Genomic DNA, 26,057 nt, shown 5'->3' with positions numbered 1-26,057 from the left:
TCGAAAGGTAAATGAGAAAACATGGGAAAAACTGCATATAAACCCAAAGAATGGTACACTTGCTGCCCACAGAGGTCCTAATCCAAAGAAAGGACTTGGTATCATCAAGTTGCAGATAATCAAACAAAATATTAGGGTTTAGAAGGACCTTAACTCAATGAATTCATTTTGTGGATTAATAACCTGAAGCCATGAAAAGTGAAATGTTTTGACTGAAATCACACAGTAGCACTAGAGATCTTTTTGCTTAATTCTTAACCCAACCCAATGTACTTTCCATCATGCAGGCTGTCTCGTCCAATTTCCACCGTAAGACAGTAAGTACCTAATTCAAGGCTCAGAGAGACCTGGCTAACGTTCTAACCCTGGTATGACACTATCCCTGATGCCTTGAATCTCTATTTTCCTATCCTTCTTTATTTTACCTTTCATTCTACACAAAAATCCCTATAATATGCCTTATTTTATTTTCATGTGTATATTTGGAAAAAAGGCTGTGATTTAAAAATAGAAAACTTCTTACAGAACACACAAAATGACAGGCACAAATACTTAGGGATTATTAATTGGTGTCAGAATCAGAATACCACAAAATATACCTAATAATAAAATTATATGGCACTGAATGTAATCTTTCTTTAATGATTCATAAAGCCCTTCAGGATTCTAAGCTACCACACATGATCATAATAAACATGAATTACTACTGCTTTTCTGGCAAAATTTATTGATAGAAACTTACAGGGCAATTGATTTTTCAAATTACAGAATGTGCTGTATTAAAATATTCAGTTTACACACAATTGCCCAAACAGACAAGAATCACTAGTGCAAACAACCCCCTTGTTACCTTCCCAAATGCTGGGCCACAAAACTCTCAAATTTACAATGTACAAATAAAAAGTGAATAAACAAAAAACCTAATGTGACCCAATAAAGGTTCATTAAACATACTAAGTTGGTGGGGGATATGTAATTTAAAATTTTTCTAATTAAAATAAAAAAATTACTTCTTTGTGACAGTGGAAAATGTTAGCAAACATGAATAAAGCTCATTTAACTTTTAAAAACAGAATAAAATCAATTTAACTTTCCCATATTTTAATAAATTGATGGGTATACATTTTATAGATACTTACTGCATAATGGTTCTGAGTTGTTATTTTCCTTAAAAACAAACAAAGCCTGCTTGCCTACAAACTGTTCAGGATCTTAGGCATATTTCTATGCTGTGAGTATAAATTGAGGAATTTATACTCCCATAACTGAGGAATCATAAAACGAATCCACGCCTGTGTTTACTAAAGGCAACCAGGTGTTCTATTTCACTGCCCCTAAAACATTCATTCTCACTGAGATGGTATAGTAGCTTGTCACTGACACTTCTTAAAAATCTGTTAATAAAAATGTAGCTGTTTAACAAAGATGGATTAGTTTTCATTGGTAAACATGCAACAGCACTTGAAATCACTCATGCCATGTACGCACACAGTGTAATGTACACACACAGCACACGACAGCACACTACATACTCATGAAAACTTCACACTAGGACAAACCTTAAATGGTGTGGGAGCAAAAGGGTTAGTTGGGGAACAATGGAAGACAACTCTACTTGAATTCTGCAATTCCTACAGTAACAGAAAACATATTCCTTCAGAGACATAGTCTTTGGTTTTCCTCGTTACCATACCATGAAATTCCAATGAATATTCATAAAATGCTTCCTGAGAGAAATTGTTCACAGCTTTCTTCCTTTTCACAATCGCATTATAGTATCTTTAGCCTTGCAATTTTTGGTTTCAGTTTTGGATTTATAATTCCATCAGTTAAGAGAATATCCCAAGTACGGATTTACAAGCACTGCACCAGCTACACATTTCCGGAGTCAGGCATTAACATGGATGCACTGTATGACTATTGCACAGACTCCTATACGTACACAGTTTTCCGTGGAGTGGTTAACTCCTAGGAGAGCTTTTTGAACCACCTTGTTTAGGTCTATTCAAGATTTAAACCAATACACAGTTTTAAAGAAATTATGTGGCAGTCGTTCATATATCTGACAACAAAGACGTAAGTATCAGAAAATTTAACGCACAGCAAAATACAGAAAAGGCACTGAACTCACAATCACCTCTTACTCTTCAGAAGGACCATCTAATTCAGCTATAAAAACGTTCTGGCCAGAATGCGCTTCAGAAAGGATTTACATGCCCACTCCACACACACAGTTGTCATGTTTTGTTTTTTCCCCTGCCCAAATCTAGTAAACAGTAAACTGGGACAAAGGCACAGCAGTAACACAGAACAAAACATGTGCAAAAGGCAAGGGCAAGACAATGGGCATTATCCAACCTTGTCAGCGATGAACTGCAGAGAATCAGCAAATGGGTTAGTGCTGCTGAAGTTGTACTGAGGGTAAAGGCTGTGCGTCAAGGAAGGCAAGGGGGATTTCTAAAAGGAAACATAAGAGGTGCTGAACCCAAAGAAATGGATCCCAAACAACTCAGTTTTAAGAACAAAGTACTTACTGATTTAAATGACTGTGTAAAACTAGCTCCTGCCAGATCTAGTATTAATAACAACATCTTATGAAACAACCTGGAATGGAAGGTTTATCTCTAGTGACTAGCATCTACACTTTGATCTCAATCTGGCCACAAACCATGTGGGAGATGAGTCTGTCCAATGGATCCCAAATTTCTTTTGTTTTCACTGAATGACTTTATTACCAGACAGATACATATATATCTGCCCACTTTATATTGTAATATATGTCCCAGCGTATCAGTAACTACCTTTCAAAATTGAAATCATATCAGTTTTCAAAATTTACATTTAATTATGCTTTTTTTTTTTGGTAAAACAAATAGTTTATCTTTTCCAGAATGCAAATTAAATATTTGTCTGCTAGTTCAGGGGTAAACTTCATTAGTCTTTTATCTCATTCCCAATAAGAAAATTTTTCATACTTTGACTAGATGTTAAGTTTGCTTAAGATCAATAGTATTTTTTAATTAAAAACTGAAATCAACATTTTTTTTTAAACGAACCACCATATGGTGGTGTTCTCTATTTCTGCCTACTTTTTTTTTTTTGTGAAGGTAGAAAGATTGGTATATATTTTAAAATTCCCTATAAAAGTTCCCACATTACTGGGGCATTTATGAGGCTATGAATAACATTGCAAGAGCGGCCTTAGAGTGTTTCTCCTAGGTTTTGTGGCTTGCCTGCGATATACCAAGCTAGGACTATTGCCTTTGAATATACACATTAAAGGCAGGATGACTGCCAGATAGAATTTAGCATTTTCATAGTTTTTTTTAAAAAAAGTAATTTCCTTAACACAATAAATTCTTCTCTTCATACCCACTATCTTTTTCTTTTATTGACTTCATCTTTCAGGAGAAACTGCAGACATTTAAAATTCATTCTGGCTCCAGTGAAATGTTTGTGTTGCTTCTCTCTATAAAAAAAGCTCTCCTGGCAAGCTTGGAGAGTCAGAGAGGCAGTCACGTGACACCGCCCCGCCTGGGAGCACTCTCTGGGGAGACTGCCCTCCCTCAGAGCCTGTTCTAAGCTTGTGCCACCTCACCCTCCAATCTGCTCTCCAGCAATGTTTTTCCTACAGAGAGAAGACAGGAAAAGGAAATGGGCACCATGACATTTCTGCTCATCTCAACTTGTGCTCTGCTTTTCAGCTGAAAATGCCAACGCCTGCTTTACAAAAGAGAAGATCACAAATGCCTAGGACGTGCCCGCATATCAAAGTGGGAGAAATGACTAGGCAGAGATCAGAAACGCTTCCTAGGCAGAAAACCCAATGCTGCGGGAGGTGGAGATGATTTGCAATCCTCACACACGGAATTATTCGGTTGTCTATTTCCTTCAGAATAACGTAAAATGAAACCATAACGGCAAGAAATACAGTATGTAAAGAGAGCTCCAGTTTTTTTGTGTTGTTTTGGGTTCTTTCTTATTTTTTATATGTAGTTCTTATAGGATTAGAATTTGGCCCCGAGATTAGAATATAAAAGTACAGAATGAGCACAGCAAAGAAAGTGGTGGATGAGTCTGCTAAAGGAACGATTTATAGAAACAGATTATATCATTAATAAATTGATGATGAAACTTGTTTATAGCTCCAAGGGCTGATAAAAATAGAAAAGTTATTAACTAAGAAGCGGCATGGGGAAGACAGAACCGTTCTCTAGCCCATGTTCATGGGCCCACCATTTCCTGTGACGGTGCAGCCGGACGGAATTCTGTGAAGTGCACGCCAGAGGGATGAGCAGGGCTGGACCTGGGAAGTCTTGTTCTTGAACAGCCTGAGAGCCACCAACTAGCTTTTCAGCCTCTGGGTAAGATTTCCTTAAAGCTCTATTCCACCTACAAATACCACATTTACTGTTAAGAGACTCAGGTATTTGTGATTTTTTTCCTTGAGATTATGGGAAACTCGATTTCTTTCCATAGGGAAGTAAATCATTGAATACAAAGTATAGCTCATTTCAAATACAAAGTTAACTCTAATTTCCCAAAGCAAAATGCACATGTAGAAAAGGAAAAAAAGATGCCTGTACCCTGCTTAGGTTCCCAGCTGGATCTCTGTAATAAGAAACAGATTCACAAGAGAAAAGTATATACATACTGATTTATTATAAGTTTTAAGGGACACGGACCCTTCACAAGGAAATAAAGACCTGAGAAAGGGTAAACCCGAGTGTTCTTATATTAGGATGGATGAAGAGTGGGTGGTCAGGGAAAGTGTCATCGGACAAAAGAGTATGAGCTAAGTGGGGTGACCTGGGGGAGCAGGGAGGTCAGTAATGTCAGTTCATTCAAGTTCCTCTCAGATCCTTCCACCTTGGAGACAAGGATGCTCCTCTCTCCAGGCAGGAAGGGCACCTCCCACTGAGGATCTTACAAGCTGCTTCAGGGGGAGAAGGGAAACCAGAGTCATTCCAGCAACCGCCTTTTCTCAAATTCTTTTAGCTTAAAATATTCAAGAGCCAACATGCCATATTTTGGGGTAGCATGTCCTGAACCCTTTTTGAGTAAATATGTCATTCTACCCAAGATTTATTCTGGAATAATTGCTATAAAATCAGGCATCATTATACCACATATAATGAAACAGGAATATTTTCCAGGTGCATGAAAGAAAAAAACCCCACTTCTCAGCTCATTAGCAAATGTGACTGGCATTGAAAGAAATGTTTGTAGTTTAAGTTTTAAAAAAGTAATATGGAGAATCCTATTCAGCAGTTTACAGTATTGTCCTAAATGATATAAAAGTTTGAAATTAAAAGTGAAACAAAAAAAAGGAATAAAGCCCACCCACACAAAAAATAGCTTTAACTTAAACAGCCATTTACCAATATTACCATGCTGTGTCTATGTTTAACACAACAAATGGAAACAAGTGTAGAAAGATTTATAGTTAAACAAACTGAATAGCATAGTGAAAAGAATGCAGTATGATGCAGCCCTCCATTTGGCAGATTTTCTTATCTGAATGAATAATTATTACCGAACAATAAACAACTGAGTGATTAAAAACTGCAGATGTGAAGATAAAGGCTTCCATGAAGAACTACTAAACTCATTCCTTACAGTACACCCAGAGCAGCGCTACACCTGTCTTAGCAACAAAGGGAAGGACCGTGGGACAGATCTAGTCACTTTTATTCCACGGCTCAGAGGGCTGACAAATCTCACCCACAGAGCTGTGTGCTACTTCTACCATCACTGGGGCATTGATATCTTAAATCCCGAATATTAAAAGTTCAATTTATTTTCTATAAAAATTCCCCATTTTAAGTTTTAGATCATTCTTTTACCTCCCCTCACACATATTGACATCTTTTAAAGACAGCCAACCCCAAAAGCTAATAAAAGTATCTCAAAGAGAACCAGCCTGTCAGGGATTCTTACTTACATCTAGGCAACTCCTGTAATTGGTGTGCAAGCCCTTCAGTGAACATGTATGTTTCTGAAGAATTTTCTAAGGGGGTTGCGGTCCAAATATATTTAAGAACCGCACATTAAAATAGTTTTCTTTTTACTGAAGGATAAAGAAGGCATAGAAAAATAGTTTTAAACTCTTGGCATGTTTTTCCTCTTCAGCAACATTAGGGCGTATCAAATACACAAAGACTCACATAGTATCGTCTCCATCAACAACTTTCACTAAATGCACTTATGCTTTTAAAATATATGTTTGAAGCCATTTTACCTGTGATGACTGATGGTAAAGTGAGTTAGTACGTTTCTGTCCACCATACAGCAATGAAGAGCTATACAGTGATTAGGGCTGGGAGGTAGTGGTTATGAAGTCACTGGTATAGAAACATACAGTTTAAACGAAATCCACCATGTGGAAATTTAATGTTCAGTGGGATAGACAAATACAGTAAAGATCATTCACAGGTGATCATGGGATAGCAAAAACTAAAAATTCTGTCGAAGGAAATAAATTTATAAAGAAAATGTAATCTCGCTGGCTTCTAAGGGACTTCCCAAGAGGTCCCAGACTATTAACCTGGAAAAGACTCCACCACATTCCTCTTACAAATACTCTGTGACTATAATGAAATTAACAATTGTCCACCTAGATATCATTGGCCACCAATGAATCCTACTTCCTGTGTGTTGAAAACAGACTTCAAGTGCTTAGTAAACAAGGTAGAAGGGATTTCCACAAAAACTCAATTAAAAAGACAAGCAAAACAATCTTTTAACAAGTTTCCTAAGATTTCAAGACTCGGTTTCTTTGCTTCCTGAGACAACTTGGCCCTTGACACATTAGATTCCAAGTTGAACACTGCTTGGATGTGCCTCCCTTGCCCTCTGCATATGCTTACCCTTGGTCTGTTTATAATGCTCTGTACCATAAAGACTACAGGGTTGCCTGCTTTCCGAATGGCTTCCACAGCTTGCTCATGGCTTGCATCTCTGAGGTCCAGCCCATCCACCTGCAATGGAAGGCCTCAGCTTAACATTTCAAGAAGCTAGAGAACAAGAGAACAATTTGTGGGTCTGGAGTTCTGAGGATCCTGGGGGAGGCTCCTGGAAAAATCAGTGTCAGAATAAAAAATAATTGAGGCTGTCTGTGAGGCTTCCGAACTTTTCATCTGTTCAGCAGACTTGTGGGCCCGTTTTGGACACAGATTTCTGTCTTCAATAATCAACTGAAATAATCATCAATTAGAATCAAGGCTCTGCTTTTGCTTTCCTTACACTGCTCGGCTGCTCCTTTAATAAATCAGCATAATTAAAGAAATAATATAAGGGAACTGCCTAGTAGCACTAACTTCATCATGAAAGTCACTGTACAAATATTTTCCAAAATCATTAGAGAGTGGTTTGGGAGTGGATGGCTGATGCATTGTGTATTTTTCTCTGTACAGGGATGCTTGAAGTTAAAAACAAAATTCTGGCGTTCAGAAGTTACATGTTATGGTGAGGTTAGTTTTGCAAAAGAATCTTTGCAGTACACGACAGGAACTAGAAGCCAAGAAATTGTGCTTACTTGTTAGTAATTCTTATACAAATAGTTTGGAAATGGAAGTTACTTTGTAACCTTTTGTTGACCATGGTTTGTGAGGGAGGAAAACAGTTTGAAAGGCCAAATGATAATCCTGTTAGAAAACTATAGGATACTATATAGTTTTATCATTTCCAATGACCACAATATAGTATATACAACAAAAAATAGCAAAATCAGAGTGGACACAATTCTGGAAAAGAAAATTATTAGATCTCTGCATAGAACATTATCATATTTAAAAAACACACACATATATTTTAATTGAAAACCTCCCTCAGGTTGATACTTAGATGATACTTAACATCTCTTTCAGTGGGTATTGAAAATGACTTCTAACTTTCTATAGAATAAAAGTTAGTATTTGTGAGTACTATACATCCCATTAGTGGGAAAGTTTAACAGGACATTTAGTATCTTTGCTCATGTTTAAAGAACTCTACTTAGAAATCAGTTGCAGGTCTCTACCCATCTAATCTACATACATTTTCAGAAACTCTTAGCAGAAACATGTTATAGAATCCCTAGGATTTCAGAAGCCTAAGGCTATCTTATTTATGAAAAAAGCCCCCAAACATAACAGCCCTCAACAAACCACTGCTAAACAGCATTCAGTATTTTCCCACGCACACAAAAATCCTTTTCAATTCTAATGGATACTTTAACATTCTTAATACATTTAAACGATATTTTGGTGCAAACTATGATCAATCCTTTCCAGAATTAATTATAAATATTTCTTATTTTTTTTTTACTTAGGTGAAAGATATTTAATAATGAAGTATTCATAATAAAAACTGCCTTGTGATAATCTAAAAATGGAAATTTTAGATAGTACTCCAACTAAAAAAGAGTTCTTTAGAAGAAGGCTAAGATGTAATGAGAGGTAAGTACACAGGAAGAGAGAGAAAACCCACCACTCTTCCTTGTAAGTGGTCAGAAGAGGGGAAAAAAAAACACATACATAGCCCTTGCTTTATCCCAGTAATAATCAATCAATCAAGTAATAAACAAAATGTCTCCCAAATGCTTATTTTAAAATAATGGTTAATGTATAACCTTCTTTTAAACAATTAAGGCATTTTAATGTGTAAGCTATAAGGACTGAGAAAACGAGGGTCAATCATTTGCATAAAGTAAATATAATGGTCCTTACAATAGCGAAGCAATCGGTTTCTATTTGGAAATTGTCTCTTTCAGTTAACTTTGTAAATCCTAACAACTCAGCAAATCTGGGGCAGGTATCTCTTCCTCTATCCTCTTCACTAAAACCATGCTTTTCCTGATCAAAAAAGTTATCACACTGCTCTGCAGTGACTTTTCAGGCCTGTCCCATATGGCAGGCAGGCAGGCACAGTGCCCTGTGTACTGTGGGATGCCCAGAGCCTGCTACAGCGCCTGGAATGCAACAACTGTTCGAGGAATATTTTGTTAAGCAAATGAGTGAGTGACTCCTGAGGGAAGAGTCTATTTAAAATATTAAACTTTGATTTGAATTAAAGAATTAGGTACAATTTAACCAAATGCTTCTCTCTCGTATATAAAATACACTTATATGTATACACACATGTGTGTGTGCACACATGTGTGGGCACACACACAGCCCTAAGTGATGAATGGAAAGCACTGAGGAGGAGGAAAATCTGTGCTTAGACTAAGGTGGGGGCATTTATATGCAAGATAATCAGGGTCTTAGCACAAAAAAATACTCGGAAAAAAATTTCATCTAATAAAGTTTAGGATGAAATAACTATAAAGTACTTTTAGAAATAAAATCTCATTGGAAACTTAATTATAATGAACGTATTTTGTGTGTGTGTGTATATACTATTAAAGAATTATTTCCCCAAGAAATTTGCTTTGCTCTTTTAACCAGAACTTAATTATTTTATCTCAGGGCTAATGTTTTTAAAACTGGTAGGTTGTACCTTCAAACATCAGTCTGTACATCAAGATATATAATCTGTCACCATATTTTGAAGGGAGCAATTATGGGTGGAAAGAAACAAAATAAGAAATGCATTAACTGCGGACACATTTTTCTCTAATGTTTGGTCAAGTAATAGTGTAATGGTGATGATTTCCTTGGTAAAGAGCATGGAAGAAGGGGACAATTTTAGCTCAGAAAGCTCAGTGGAGGGTACCTCGACTATTCTATCTCCAGGTTTCAAGGTTCCATTTTTTCCAGCTGGACTGTCTTCAAGAACATGTTTGATGAAAATGCCCCTCATCACTTCACCATTGCTTAGTCGACTCCCCATTCCTCGTCCACCAACAATGCTGATGCCCAAGGACTTGCTTGGTTCTCTCCAAAGTTCAACACTGTAAAAAATAAATAAAAGGTTAATACATAAAAAATAAATAAAATAAAAATAAGAAAACAGAGGGGGCAAGTTCATAACACTGGATTTGGCAATTTTTTTTTAATTTTTAGAAATGACACCAAAAGCAAAGACAACAAAAAGAATAGCCAAACTGGACTTCAACAAAATTAAAAACTTTTGTTTATCTAATGATACTTAAGAGTAAAATGGCAACCCACAGAACAGGAGAAAATATTTGGAGATTTCATATGTGATAAGGCAGTGGTTGGCAAACTCATTAGTCAACAGACCCAAATATCAACAGTGCAATGATTGAAATTTCTTTTGAGAGACAAATTTTTTACTTAAACTTCTTCTAACGCCACTTCTTCAAAATAGACTCTCCCAGGCCATGGTATTTTGTGGAAGAGCCACACTCAAGGGGCCAAAGAGCCGCATGTGGCTCACGAGCCGAAGTTTGCCGACCACTGTGATAAGGGATTAATATCCAGAATATATAGAGAACCCTGAAAACTCAAGAACAAAAATAACCTGATTAAAAAATGAGCAAAGGACTTGAATAGACTTTCTCTAAAGAAGATATACAAATGGCCCATAAGTACATGAAAAGATGCTTAACACTACTAATCATTAGGAAAATGCAAATCAAAACTACATTGAGATACCATCTCACACCCACTAGTAAGGCTACTATAAAGAAAAACAAAGAAAATTTGTGCTGACAAGGATATAGAGAAACTGAAGAAAGTGATACCCTTGTGCACTCTGGCAGCAATGTAAAAGCTTGTAGCCACTAGGAAAATGGTATGGACATTCCTCAAAAAATTAAAAATAAAGTTACCATATGATCCAGCAATTCCACTTCTGAGTATATACCCAAATTAATTCAAAGCATGGTCTTAAAGAAATATTTGTACCACCACTTTCATGGAAATTTTATTCACAATAATGAAAAGGTAGAAGCAACCCAAGTGTCCATGTACAGATGAATAGATAAGAAAAATGGTATATACAAATAACTGTAAATAATTCAGTTTTTAAAAGGAAGGAAATTCTGACACAACCTACAACATAGATTAACTTTGAGCAGCATATCATGCTAAGTGAAATAAGCCAGCTAAGTGAAATAAAGCACAAATACTATATGATTTCACTTATGTGATGTACCTAGTATAACCACATCCATAGCGACCTAAGAAGAAGGGTGGGTGCAACAAGGTGGGGGAGGAGGAAATGGGGAATTATTAAATGAGTACAGAGTTTGAATTTTATGATGAAAATAGTTCCACAGATGGATGGTGTTAATGGATACACAGCAGTAGGAACATACTTGAAGTCACTAATCTGCAGAGTTAAAAATGATTCAACTGGTTTAAAAAAAACCTATTTTTAAATTTAATGGAATAAAATTTCTTTCTGTGCCTCTTCCCCTCTTTGTAAGATGGGGTATCCACCCCACAGGGATGATGTGAGAATTAAATGAAAGTGTATGGAACTCAGATAATAATGCTGAGCACATGATAAGCCCTCAATAAGTGGGCAACCACAGCATCTTGCAGCACCTTCAGTTCAGCAGACATGCTCTCCTGCCTGGGGCCTTGACACTTGCGATATCTTTTGTCTTGAATACGCTTCACCTACTCACTTAATAAACACATGACCTCATATATAATCACTGCAAATATCTCTAAGAGCTGTGAATGAGTTGAAAGTACACATCTCGTGAAAAGGTTGGGATATAAGAATAAGCTGATTTGCAGAGAGGTGTTTGGCCAAGATGAGGGAGCAGCTCAGGGAAACGGTTACCACACAGAGAACTCTGAGACAGGCAGTGAGACTGCAGTCGGCCCCTTGCAAAAGGGGGACAATGCTAGACATTAAGTAGGAGAAGAAAGCATGGCCCAACGTGCCCTCAACCTTGACATTGGAGGTGCTCCCAGAGGGGAGGAGAGGTTGAAGCCAGGACTCCAGTGAATGGAGGTCCCAGTAAGAAAAGGCAGGGGATAATGGAGCCCCCATGTGGAGTGAGAGACTGGCTACCGGTCTGACAGTCAGATGATGAGACACTGCTTTGTTCCATTTTGTTCGTTCGTTTGTTTTTCTTTACTAGAAATCTATAATCTTAGAGACTCTACCTGTTTAGTTTCAAAGCTCTCACCATGATCCTTGATCTCCTGAAATCTGTGTGAATAGTTTAAACTATTTATCATGCTCTTCATCACTTCCTTTCAGTCTAGGAATTCTGTGAAAGACAAAAACCAACACACTTCCTTGTCTCTTTAAAGCGGTTCCTAAAGTAAAATGGCAAAGTAGGGAAGTCAGCAAATTTAGTCACTGTATTTAATATCTAAGAATCCAGAATACATGTGTGGGCCTCCTTAATTCTTCTCTTAAAAAATGAAACAAAGAAAAGAAAAGGAAGAATGAAAGAAAATATCTCCTAGGGTTCTCTGTGGTGGGTGTAAATTAAAAAGTGATTTTTATAATTTCCTGATGATAAAAATAGCAGCGGCAAACACTTCTTGAGGGCTTATCATGTGCTCAGCATTATTATCCGAGTTCCATACACTTTCATTTAATTCTCACATCATCCCTGTGGGGTGGATACCCCATCTTACAAAGAGGGCAAGAGGCACAGAGAGGTTAAACAACCTTTGCATAAAAGTACGATATGCTTATGCAGGTTTGGCACGGAGAGCAAAGGGTTTTCGAATACACCACTGCCCAGAAGAAAGGCTGTGCCAACTGAAAGCACTGGAGGAGATAACGAGAGAGGTACTGCCAACATGACCACAGTGCTGAGGAACCGACTCATCACCAAATGGAGCGGGTGAGCATTCCATGGATAGAAAAAGAAGACACCAAAAAGAAATATTTCATAAGAACATATTCGGAGTTAGTTTTATGGGAAGATGGCAGCCTTTCTTAGACCTAGACAGAGATTTAAATAGAATGAAGTTCAGAAAAGCAGAAGTAAAATGGCTCTGAGGCCAGGCTGCCCATGCTCTGAACAGAAGGTCTCTGGGTCCAAGTCCTGCTTTATTGCTACTAACAACTGTAGGCCCTCGGCAACCTACTTAGCCTCTCTCTTGCTTTCCTCATCTGTGAAATGGAGCCAATAAGAGTCTCTACATGAGATTGCTGCTGTGATTACTAAACTGATGAAAACATATAAAGCATGAAACAAAGCTTGACACACATTAAACAACCAGTAAGTCTACTATTTCTCTTACTATGATTATGATTCCTGACATGATGTAATTAAGCAATATATAAAATCCTATCCATATGACACATGGGTAAATGTGAACTCCACCACCTCGATCCTGTTATACCTACATTTTTATTAAGACAAGGCACCATTTTCTACCCATCAGATTGACAAAAACTTTTTTTAAATGACCATAAGATGAAGTAACTAAGGATGTGAGGAAAAGGGAGCTCTCTTAAGTTAGAAAAAGAAGGGAAATGTGATAGAGCCATCTTATAAAACAAGTTGACAATTTCTAGGTAAGTATATAATACATTTAAATCTATGAGCCAGCAATTCCACTTTGGGGTATATACCTAGATAAATTCCTCTATAAGGAAACTGATACATTTACTGTACAGAATTATTATAGTAGTAAATAACTATTAACTACTCAAATATCAATCTGGGAGTGAACCATGGTATAGTCATACTGAAATGCATGGCAACTAAACTGAATGAATTCGGTCTTCAAGAATCAACATGAAAGATCTCCAAAACACTGGACTGAGAGAGGAAAGTAAACGAGCTGGAAACTGATACAGACAATGAAAATCACATGCCAGATAAAACAGGAACACAGCTTATTTGCAATTTTAAAATAGTATTCTCTATTTCCACACAAAGGGAAATTTTTGATTGCATGAATAAATGTCCCAGCAGGTTTCCAATGTCATAAAACATTCATTCCTCATTTACTAAAAGTCCTGATTATTTTGGTAAGTTTCCTCATAGTAGTGTATGAACATAATACTTTATGAACCACCCCCCCCCCCGCCCCACAAAGTACCTAATGCTTCTGTAAAGAATATAGAAGAGTATCTTCTTTAAGAATTATGGAAGCTCCAGACATTCTCTATAAGGTAGCTACCACTTTTAGAGACTTAGGCTGATGAAACGTTAAAAAATTTAGGGCAAAAAATTGAAAAACATTCCCGTCCAGAAGTTACATTAATTCTTTCTCATAAGAATATTTCATAATGAGAAAAACAAGAATATTTCGTAATGATTCCTGTGTTCAAGACTTTCTATTTGCTTAGTTGTCAGTGATGATGATGATGGTGACTGCTGACAAGGCCAACAACTGAAACTCATTCTGCTAAGAATTTTAAATGAATGATGACACTGAATTGTCCCCAAAATGTAAAAGGTTCTCTTATCAATCCCATTTTACAAATGACGTAACTCAGACCTAGCAGAGATTTAGAATCTTGTCTTAGAAAGTGACAAAGTTAGAATTCAAATATAGCTCTGATTACTCCAAACATTTTGCACAGTGCCTTCTAAAAACTACGTTTCCTCCCACAATGTTATTAAAACTGTCCAACCGAACTTTTTATTTCCCTGTGATTATTGTCCTCCAACCAAATTCAAGTTTGTCATTATGGTCGCCAACTACAAAATAATTTAATCTACGTTCTTTTGCTTCCAGCCTCAAATAAGAAACTTAATATCTTATAATTCATATTTTTGCCACAGATCTAGAACTTATATTCTATTCTCATTATGGGTAATGTACAGAGACCATGACTTTTTTAAATGGGCTAAATAGCTTTTCAAGAATTCAGATCAAGAAATCATTTAGAATGGCTGGAAATGCTTACAGTTTTTTTTGTGAAAGCAACCTAAGTTTTTTTAGACTTTAAATGTGACTCAACCTAGAAAATGTTTAAATGTGATGGCTGCTGCTTCATATTCATTTGTGAATAAAGAAAATAATGAAACTGTATTATATCTCTAAAGAGCAGAAATTATTCTCTCTTGTAGAATAAATATTATTATTGTAGAATAAATATTAAGTATTTACTACTGTAAAATATGGATTAAATATTTACTAAGGAAAACGCACAATGTGATGGTCACCTTTACATCTGCTTAGAGGGAGTGTCCCATGATTACCCATATTTTACACTTAATGCAAAATACCTTACATGTTTCTTTAATTACTTTGTGTGTATCTATATGCTGCCTACCTAAGAAAATTATAGCTTCTCTGAAGGCAGGATATATGTCTTATTCTTCTCTGTTAGTCACAAAATCATATGCTTCTTGTCTGGGTCTATAATCAGAACTCAATAAATTTCTATTAAACTGAATTTGAATTTATTTAGCATGAACACAAAAATGTGGCGTAGTGATGCATGGTGATATATCCGATCATATTTAGGAAAGTCATCTTTTCTGTTATACATTAAATTGATTATAGATAAAACATGGGTTTGAATAACAGCAGCCTGGGATAACAAGATGCTTACTGACACATGAGTTTTGAATATATAGTTTGTACAAATGCAAGAGAAATTTAAATTAACATTTGATGGTATATTTAAGATTAAACCCTACAGAAAATATCCATTCAAACCACCTATGAATAATTTTCTCTAGTTAATTTAATCCCTAATATATGCCAAACACTTGTATACATGTTAGTTCTAAACCTGTGTGATACATATTCTCTTCTCCACTGTACACATACATAAGAATATTAAACAACTTGCCTAATGTCACAGTATCAAGTTATCATACAGCACTTGAAAGCACACCTCCCTATTTTTAAACACTGAGTAGGCTGAAGACAGAAACAGTCCTTACCGCCTGGGCTGATTCCAATTGCTGTACGCTGCATTTTGAAGTTCACTTTCTTCCCCCTCTCCTTCTTCTCGCTCTGGTAATTCTGGAATGTCTCTGTTAAAGAATTATACAGTGAATACCCAAAAATCCTAGTAACCCCATGCAAGACTGTCCTTTATTGATTTGGCTAAAAAAGGCAGAACTGCTTTCTATTTTCACCATAATTGGCCAATAAGTATACAACATTTTACACTAAGGGGAAAATAAAACCCAATTAAACAAGAAAACCCACACTTTATATTACAATCAGTCTATATATAGTGATGGAAGGAGACTTGCCTTGGGATGGTAAATACACAATAAAATACAAAAATGATGCGCTACAGGATTATATACCTGAAACCTGTATAATTTTAATAACCAATGTCACCTCCATCCTATATAATAAAAGGCTAATATGCAAATAGACCGAACAGCCAAAGGACCGGTTGCTATGATGCGCACTGACCACCAGGGGGCAGATGCTCAATGCAGGAGCTGCCCTCTGGTATTAAGAGTGCCAGAAGCTGGGCTCATGGCTGCCGAGCTGAGCAGCGGTGGTGGGAGCCTCTCCTGCCTCTGCGGCAGCGCTAAGGATGTCCGACTGCTGGCTTAGGTAGCTGGACATCCCCCGAGGGCTCCTGGACTGCGAGAAGGTGCAGGCCAGGCTCAGGGACCACCCCCCGCACCCGAGTGCACAAATTTCGTGCACCAGGCCTCTAGTAAATTCAATAAAAAAGTAACTGTAAAAAAGAAAAGAATCAATCTATAACTTAGTCTGAAGATACAGCTGAATACTAAGAGTCTTGCCTACTCTCTTTCCTGATGATAGATACATGGGAGAATAAAGGACTAAAATGAGAAGGGGATAAATCCAGACTTTAAAGAAAACAACTATTCAACAAGTATTTCTTAACTATACACCACGTGCAGGCAGACTGAAGCACCATATGGGCTATGACCTTGCACAGCCCTGGTTAACAACTCCTGCCCTAAAAGAACTTATCAGTCGGCACTCAGGAGTTCAGTGCCTCTGCTTCCCAGGAGTGGCCTGATTCGCTCCCTTCTATGGTTGAAAAAAGATGGAAGTGCTTATGGTCCAGCTTCAGCCCATCAGAGGGGCCAGACCCAGAACACTTCACACAGGAAGCAGCCTGCAATGAACCTGAGTACAGAGTCACTTCTCACTTTCTGTAGGAGTTCCGATTTGCCAAATGCCAGGCATATAACAAAATATGTCCAGACAAGCAACATGTAAGAGCAACAGAGGATGGTGTGTCCTATGCTGTTAGTAAAAATTGGATTTTTAGAGAAACATGCTCACATGTTTAGTTGAAAGGAGAGGCTATAACATTCTGATTCAAAAGTGATTTTCAATTGACTTTTACAGAAACGGAAAAACTGAAAGAAAGTATACACTGAGTGGCCAGATTATTATGATATCTGAACGCATAATCATCTGGCCATTCAGTGCATGTATATGTGTGTGTGTGTGTGTGTGTGTATACACACACACACACACACACACATACACACACACACACACACTAGTGGCCCGGTGCATGAAATTCGTGCACATTAAAAGGGGATTAGAGGAAATAATATTGCTATTTGCCTTTTCTCTATAATAGAAGTGATGAAAGATAATTAGTAAAATGTATATGAAAACCTTCCTCCTGTGTCTGAGTCTAGGGCGCACCACACGACACAGAGTCAAGTCCCTGCCCACCCACATGTGCCTCAAAATTGCATGAGACCCAGACCCGGCCGCCCCCCCCGCCATTGGGCTAGATCCAGACCCGCCCAGTTCCACCCTTGTCAAGGCTTGCCGGGCAGGGGGCATAGCCTCAGGTCCCCTGGCCCGGTGCCAGGACGGGGGGCATGACCTGAGGTCCCCCGTCAAGCCCCAATGGGTGGGGGGCTTGGCCTGAGGTCCCCCATCAAGCTCCGCCAGGTGGGGGGCGCAGCCTCAGTTCCCCCGGCCCAGCACTGGGAGGGTGGCACAGCCTCAGGTCCCCCATCAAGCCCTGCTGGGCGGGGGGCGCGGCCTGAATTCCCCTGACCCAGCACTGGGGGTGCACCTTGAGGTCCCCTGTCAAGCCCCGCTGAGTGGGGGGCACAGCCTGAGGTCCCCTGTCAAGCCCCGCTGGGTGGGGGGCATGGCCTGAGGGCCCCTGTCAAGCCCCGCTGAGTGGGGGGCACAGCCTGAGGTCCCCTGTCAAGCCCCACCTGGTGGGGGGCGTGGCCTGAGTTCCCCCGACCCAGCACTGGGGGTGCACTTGAGGTCCCCTGTCAAGCCCGGCTGGGTGGGGGGCACAGCCTGAGGTCCCCTGTCAAGCCCAGCCAGGCAGGGGGTGCAGCCTCAGGTCCCCTGGCCAGTGCTGGGGCAGGGGGTGCAGCCTGAGGTCCCCTGTCAAGCCCTGCCAGGCGGGGAGTGCGGTCTGATGTCCCCCAGCCTGGTGCCAGGGTGGGGGGCATGGCCTGAAGTCCCCTGTCAAGCCCCACCTGGTGGGGGGGTGTGGCCTGATGTCCCTCAGCCTGGCGCTGGGGCAAGGGGAGCAGCCTGAGGTCCCCTAGCCCAGCACCAGGACGGGAAGCACACCTTGAGGTCCCCCATCAAGCCCCGCCAGGCAGGGGGCATGGCCTCAGGTCCCCTGGCCTGGTGCCTGGGTGGGGGGAGCAGCCTGAGGTCCCCCAGCCTGACACCAGGGCGAGGGGCGCAGCCTGAGGTCCCGTCAAGCCCTGCTGGGTGAGGGGGGCGAGGCCTGAGGTCCCCTGTCAAGCCCCACAGGGGATGTGGGAGGGTGTAGCCTCAGGTCCCTGCTGATTGCTTCTTAAGGCTCCTTATGGGAACTTGGCCTCAGCTGTGGGTGTAGCCATCGTTGTGACGGAGTGATGGTCAATTAGCATATTCCCTCTTTATTCGACAGGAGGATATATATATATTGGAGGCCTGGTGCATGAATTCGTGCATGGGTGAGGTCCAGCCAGCCTGGCCAGGGGGAGGGGACATGGACGGTTGGCCGGCCTGCCTGCTGGTTGAACTCCTGGTCGAGAGGACAATTTGCATATTAGCCTTTTATTATATAGGATATACACACTGAGTGGCCAGATTATTATGCATTCAGAGATCATAATAATCTGGCCACTCAGTATATGTTCAAATTTTATCCATCTCCATTGACAGGACTACTGACTTCTGTCAGATGAATCTTTAGACTGTGAGAGCTGAAGTCCCTAATCCAACAATCCCCCTGTGTTTGAATGTGTTTCACAACATGTCTGGCAAGTAAATGTCCAGGCTTTACATAAAGTTCTTATTTTTCTCTTTGACCTGAATGTTAGTTTTCAGTTTTCAACTGTTAAAAGGAAGCCTACCTGCCCACAGGTCCTGCCCATTGGTTGTGTGATTGAATTCCCCTCCTGTGCACATTGAGGAACATGGCTGTGCATGAGGCTGGGGTTCTGCGAATCTAAGCCTGACAGTGGGCAGGACTGTTGGGGATGGTAGGGGATGGGGGGGGGTGTTAAAATGATACTAAGATGCTGACTGAAAATGAGACAGTATGAGTGAAGCTTTTATCCAGATGAAACCAGGTAGAGAGTTGAAAACTAGGACTAAGCCTCTGGAAACATAACTGGAGAGAATATGACAGGAAAAGCAGCTGTGGAAGTCAGACAAGAATAAGAACTTATTAGAAAGAGGCCCTAAAATATTCAGTGACTGCCATGGGGGTGGGGAGGTTTCTCACCCTGGGCTCTAGGCTGTGGGAGCTACTCAGAAGCACTCTGACACAGTGCCTCATACTCATGCCTCGTTAGCCGTGAGGAGACTAGTATCCTGAATCCCAGAACAAAAGCCTCATTCTCTTCAAACGATTCTATAGCCTTGAATCCTTTTGCTGCCCCAGACATGCTCCTGAAACTGTGCCGATTCTTCTTCACTTGGCCCAGAGTGCAGTTTAGGGCAGTGGTCAGCAAACTGCGGCTCTGTTGACTAATGAGTTTGCCGACCACTGATAGGGGCTTAATCACAAGGAACAACAACAGCCTGTTAAGTATTGGAATCGAGAGTCTAGGTCAGTGGTCGGCAAACTCATTAGTCAACAGAGCGGCAAACCGTGGCTCGCGAGCCACATGTGGCTTGCGAGCCGCAGTTTGCCGACCGCTGGTCTAGGGGCCTCTAGTGTTCTGTGTTCCAAAGAGCAGAAAGACCCATTCTCCTGCGGCACTCACTCAGCCCAAAGTGGTGTTGAATACTAACGGCATTTCTGTCAGCTATTATGACTCCCTTTACCTGTGTATTTAGGTGCCAGAAATTGGCACAAGGTCACACAGTAAAGTAGAAGTACTGAGCTTTTAATGGAGGTCATTTTACCATAAAACCTGAGCTCCGAACCTCCATGCTATGCTGCCCATAGTTTTATCTCGGTTGGGCAATTCTTTCTTTGGATCCAATGTTTTAAAACATGGAGCCTACCTACTCACATTCTAACCTTGGCTCTGCCACGTATTAACTGCGAAACTTGGCCAAGTCACTCCACCTCCCTCTGATGCTGATTCCTACTCTGTAAAGTGCAGACCGTTTTGTTTTGAACACCTTTATATTAATAGAAAATATACTTTCTCTGAAGTGAGGCAGCCATGACAGAGCTGCACAATGCAGACCGCTCTTCTTCCTGTGCTGGGGGAAGCACAGTGCTGAACGTGGTGCTCTCTAACGCATTTTGAGTGCATTTAAGGCCTCAGCGTTTAAAAGGAATATGATGCTACCTTGGCATATTCTTTAATTAAGCCATTCGAAATTATATTTCAGAGGGATATGGGAGTGACTGCTTTTAGCATTCTGGCAAAAAGCATCAGGAAGACAGCTTTAATCCTGAGATGGACATTCAGAGTGGAGTGCGGCTGAGTTCTGTATGGACAGGGTGGGGTGAATACCTCTTTTCCCATGAAATGCCTGCGGTCCCAAGGGCCAGGCATTCCTTTACTACTATGGTCATGCGCAATTTGCAGAGGAAATAATGATGTCATATCATGATGCCTGCAGAGTCACTGGACCCCCAAGTGTTCTGGGATGTTCTGACTTCCCAGAGAAACCATAGAACTCTTCGGAGAAGACCTCAGCATGCATACAAAGCCATTTCTGCTCTGCAGCATGCTTAAAGAGAAACCTGGTATTTAGCTGCCAATGTAACTGAAAAAACCGGCCCACGGCTGCAAGTGTAACATAGCACATTCTTCCTGGAAAAGCATTAACGTTCTTTCTCTCCCTGTGCTGAACTCAGCAGCAGCATCAAAACCTAGTTCCTACCTTTCCTACGGGGGTAAAAACACCATTTCCCTGTATTATTTAGAGGTTCTTAATATATTGTGTCCCAAGATCATTGAAAAGGCATACATTTGCCCTAGCCGGTGTGGCTCAGTTGGTTAGAGCATCATCTCATGCACCAATAGGTCATGGATTCACTTCCCTGCCGGGGCACATACCCAGGTTGTGTGTTCAATCCCTGCTCAGGGCACATATCGAAGGCAACTGATTGATGTTTCTTTCTCACATCAATGTTTCTCTCTCACTCTCCCTTCCTTGCTCTCTAAAATTAATATAAATATATCCTCTGGTGAGGAGTAAAAAATAAATAAAAGGCATACACTCTGTTTCCTAACATGCATATATATCAAGATGTTCAGCTTAACATTCTCCAAGAATAAAAAATAACCATTAAAAGTGTTTCTCAATCTGTATGAATGTTAAAAAAAGGAATAAATAAAGTGTCTGAAGATGTTTAAAAATATATACAAAATAGGGAAAAGCATGATAAAATACTACACAAATTGTAGCTTCCAAGGAACTGATGAAACAATATTCATAACCAAGGTGAAATCTCTAAACTCAATATTAAAAGTGCCATATTCAGTGGAATAATTAGAGATTTTAATTTCTTGATTTGAATTTTCATATATTTTCCAAGTTTTCCACAGTATGTCATCATTTCTTAAGCACAGGAGGGAAAGGTAAAAATTTTCTTAAAGTTGAAGAAGGAAAATAATCCTCTTTCATTGCTAGCCCTCCCTGACTCTAGATTCAAAATTCTATAACCACCCATATCATTCATCATTGTAGCAGATTTACTGTTTCATTTACCTGCCAGTGTATGGAGAAAAAATATCCAGGGCCATTATTCCTCCAGATTGTTGTCCCAAGCTTCTTCTAAACTCTTCCAAATGTTCTGCAGGCACGTAAGTAATTCTGCAACAGAACATACCCATGAAAGCAAAGGGAAGCAAAGTTTTGGTTGTTAGGAAAAGCTTCCAAAATACAGAAATAAATTATACTGCCCCTTTATTCCTGCTTTATCACACAACTCATTTAATCAGTTTACTCAGCAGAGAATCTGAACATCAAAAAAGACAACGTATCCTATAGGTAAGAATAACAGAAATTAAATATCAAATTCTGCTGATAAACTAGGTGCTTTCCAAGAATCATATGGGTGAGGAAAAAACAACATTATTAATATTCCCAAGTGAGAAGGCTAAAACAACTTTTTGGAATTAGAAAGATCTATAAATTCTTAGGAAGATGTTTGTCCATAATAACATTGATTTCATCCAAAGATTCTTGGTATCCTCAGCAGAAACAAATTAGCCATACACTTTTAAAACACTGAGTTTTTATATTATTTTATGTAAATAACTTTATAGTCTCACACAATACAGAATTATGGGTATTAACAAGCATTATCAACAAGTAAATATTAGCTCTGTTAAGTTATGAACTCTCCCAGTCTGAAGTTAAGATTGTAGCTTTATGGAAAGACGCTCTTACTAATTTGTAGCAACTCCTTATGAGCTCATTGTGGTTTCAGAGGAAAGCCTTGTGTGTACACTTGAACAATCACTTCCTAGTTCAACAAGTCCTGGGTGAAAGCCCATAATGTGGAAGGCACTGAGTCAGACGCTGACCACAACTATAATGTTCAGAAAATGACATTTGAAAATTCAAGTTGACTGCTGTCCTAGAAGGCTTTGTAGTTGATACCCTTAAGTAGGCTGTTCCAAGATCCTCAAATTAATGAAAAGGCAAGAGAAATACTGCATTTGAAGCCAGTTCAACATGTTTGCACAACTGAAAGAATATATAAAAATCATAAAGACGATTAAACTAGCTCTCCATAACCCACCCATAACGACAGCACATATAAAATCTCAGCACCAGAGTGCAGGATGAAAGCACTGTCTTTCATGTTTTAATAAAAGACGAATTACATCAATGTCGTAATTACTGAGGAGGAAGGCATATAATTTCAGACATCGCGGTTATTCTATAAAAAGTGACCTCACTTTGTGAGGTCACCTAGATCTGGAGTCAGGATACACAGTGCTCCTTCTCATCAGGAGCGTGATGGGAGCGTAAATCATACCACTCAATCCCGTATTCTCCATCACAAAAAGGACACCCTTTTTATGAGACTCCTGTAAACTAGAGGCATAATACGAACATAAGGCAGTGTTCTAGCAGGGCACCAGCGAGCCTCGTCACAGCTGATCACAATTCAGGGACCCTTGGAAATCTCTCCATGACACTTTTACCTGGAGGATTAAAAACTCGAGCAGAAAGCACAGGTAACTGGGTTTAGGACTAGCCTGGGTGAAAGAGAGGTGCTCTAATTCTGACCCAACTTAATCTATAAAAACACCTTCTCTGTGGGTTAAAATATACTCAATAGTAAATTTACATTTAGCCCTTCAAAAATAATGTTAGAAATACAAAACACCTGGTACTGGAAAAGAAGACTGATTGTATTTTACATAAAAAATAAAGGTAAACATAAAATCCCAAGCCCACAAAGTATATTCAAGAAAACTGGTATTATTTCTGAAGATTCGATATAATCAAACACATATAACTAAAACATTTAGAAAAACTGCCAGGAATGGGGCAGGTGGGGGGGGGGGGTTAGAACACAATGGTGAAGTAATGATAATCAGTGCAAAGTGTTCAATTTTTAACTCGTTTGCGAAGGAAAATATATTCCTATACTAAACAATATTGGAATGAATTTTCCTCTATACTTGTTCAAAGACCGTTTTCAAAGGGTGAGGGATGGGGAGCTTTACAAACATTTTTCTCATATTTTAGGTAACAGTGAGAAAGGTTAAAGAAGGCAGTTTTCATAAATAGCCCAATATACACAGCCTGGCCACCAGAACAAGCATCCCATAATGCAACGGCACATGCAGAGCAAATCACCGAAACTAAATTAGGAACTGTGCAAATAACACGGAAACTGCGGATTTGAGAGTTATGTTAAAAATTCCTACATGTAAACTAACCTTTAGTTAGACCTGAAGTGGAAGGAAAAAAGGAACATTCGTGATGCCGAAATGTGATATGGCTCTTAACCCAGAGCCTGTGCCTGCACATGCAGCAGGATCACCCCATGACAAAGGAGCTTAAAATCTTAGTAGTTGGAAAATGTGATTTTCAAATAGGTTTACAAGCAACAAACCCATAGCTCTGTTGTAATTTATGTCCTTATATAAAATGAAGAAAAAAAGAAGCCAAATGTATACCCTGAATCTATGCCTGGCTCTATCCCTGCATCAGGATGGTACAAAAGCATGAAACGGTTTTCACAGACAAGTTGTAACACACAGCCATAATGAGCTTTTTGAATCACCGATACTCACACATAAAAAGGGGCTCAATCGTCAGCAGGTGCTGTAGAAAATCTAGAATGTGAAGCATACGCCGCGGCATCTTTTTACAATGGTGTTAACAAATGTCAATGTCTTGTGCTGAATATGCGATGCATACATATGTAGTTAAAAGTGGGTGCTCCTGGTTGTTTTTCCCCTTTCCAGCTCCCTCCCCATCTACACCTCCCCCAGAAAAGCATCTGCTCTCTACTGGTGTCTATAGCAATGATTATTAACAAGCATGGGAAAATGTAACTGCAATCAATCTTTTATTCCTTGATCAGGAATTCATCCCACACTTTAGGTTAAGGCAGGTGAATTCTGATTCCGCTCGGTAATTATCTGGCAGATGTTACCAGCAGCTGCTGCTAGGCGCAAAACCCTGGCTATTATTACAGAAATATAAGAGCTCCTGGCAAGGTGGAGTGAGAAGTGAAACAGAATGCATTCTGGTGAGGCTTCACATCTGGTTTTCCATAGAAAATAATGGAACCTGGAACTTAAACTGGCTGTTCTTGAACTCTTGAAACTCAAATTAGCTACCCAGGCGTGCACGAATGCACACTCACCACGTTCCTAGCTCTCAATCGTAAAAGGCAAAAAAGAAACCCGGTGCATTGTCTCAACAAGCAATGTTTTTCCTAAAACCAGTCAGTCATGTAACTGAACCAGTAAGTCTTTTTTTTTTTGGGGGGGGGGTCCCTCCAATACACTTCTCTACCACCACCCCAGATTAACCTAAATTCCTAACAAGAAATAAAAGGAAAGAAACAGAAATGGAGCCTAAATCCAGGCAATGACTACAAAACATAATTAGCCAGGAGCAATGCATGGCTCCATTCAGAGTAATGGAGGCCTAGACTTTCCTTTTGGGAGGATTACTCATAGCTTTCAAGGTAATTCTAAACCCTTAGCTCATGAAAGCAAGAGATCTGGAAGGCATAGGGCCAAAAACACTTCATGCAAAATGCATGGAACATACTGCTCAGCCCTGGCCAGACTAAAGGGAGATTTGTTTTATCATTTAGCACTTTTTTTTTTCTTCTGAAAAAGGATTATATGATTCTAATTTCTTTCCACCATTCACCCAATGGTCAAACCATAACCATCTGAATCACAGCTACAGTAGGGCACTTAAAAAGAAATCATGTTGGTATGTTTGGGAGTGTTTGTGTGCGTGTGTGTGTCTGTGTGTGCGCGCGCGCATGTGAGAAAGAGACACTGATTTTTAAATGATGTTTACTTGCATTCATGTTATTAATAAGATAATTATAGAATAGTCACAGGATCTCCTCCATAAAGTAAACATCAAAAGACATACAAAAATATGAAAGCCCATTAGTGAAATTCTGCCTGAAAATAATACATTTTTATGAGAGAAGAATCTACTCCAAACTATATATATTTTTCTACTTTTTATTGAAGGCATAATGAAAACCAGATTGTAAATATTGTTTTTCTTACCTAAGCTCTAGCAATATGTACTATGCAAAAGAATAATACAGAATGAAGTCAATAAAACAGCATTCATAAAAAAAAGTCTCCCCTAACAGTAACAATTACATTAATTTAAGGTCAGCAATCTTTCCCTGAGATCTTATTTTACTAGCTTATCCCT

The 26,057-nt window shown here is 39.4% G+C and overlaps 1 protein-coding gene across 12 annotated transcripts in view; it reads right to left on the bottom strand.

Moving 5' to 3' along the window:
• Positions 1 to 26,057, bottom strand: part of MPDZ (multiple PDZ domain crumbs cell polarity complex component) — a 203,992-nt gene that overhangs the window by 35,276 nt on the left and 142,659 nt on the right. For 7 of the 12 annotated variants that reach the window (XM_080671321.1, XM_080671316.1, XM_080671323.1 and 4 more), the window contains 5 exons: positions 21,882 to 21,986; positions 15,719 to 15,811; positions 9,697 to 9,874; positions 6,870 to 6,980; positions 2,359 to 2,457 (listed from right to left, as the gene is read on the bottom strand). In XM_080671321.1, the coding sequence (XP_080527447.1) occupies positions 2,359 to 2,457; positions 6,870 to 6,980; positions 9,697 to 9,874; positions 15,719 to 15,811; positions 21,882 to 21,986 (586 nt within the window). The remainder of the gene's footprint in view (positions 1 to 2,358; positions 2,458 to 6,869; positions 6,981 to 9,696; positions 9,875 to 15,718; positions 15,812 to 21,881; positions 21,987 to 26,057) is intronic. The other 5 variants (XM_080671324.1, XM_080671317.1, XM_080671318.1 and 2 more) reach the window with 3 other exon arrangements.

Source organism: Plecotus auritus, assembly GCF_963455305.1.
Source record: "Plecotus auritus genome assembly, chromosome: 5".
Classification (NCBI taxonomy): Eukaryota; Metazoa; Chordata; class Mammalia; order Chiroptera; family Vespertilionidae; genus Plecotus; species Plecotus auritus.
This window is presented reverse-complemented; position numbering and strand designations above follow the sequence as displayed.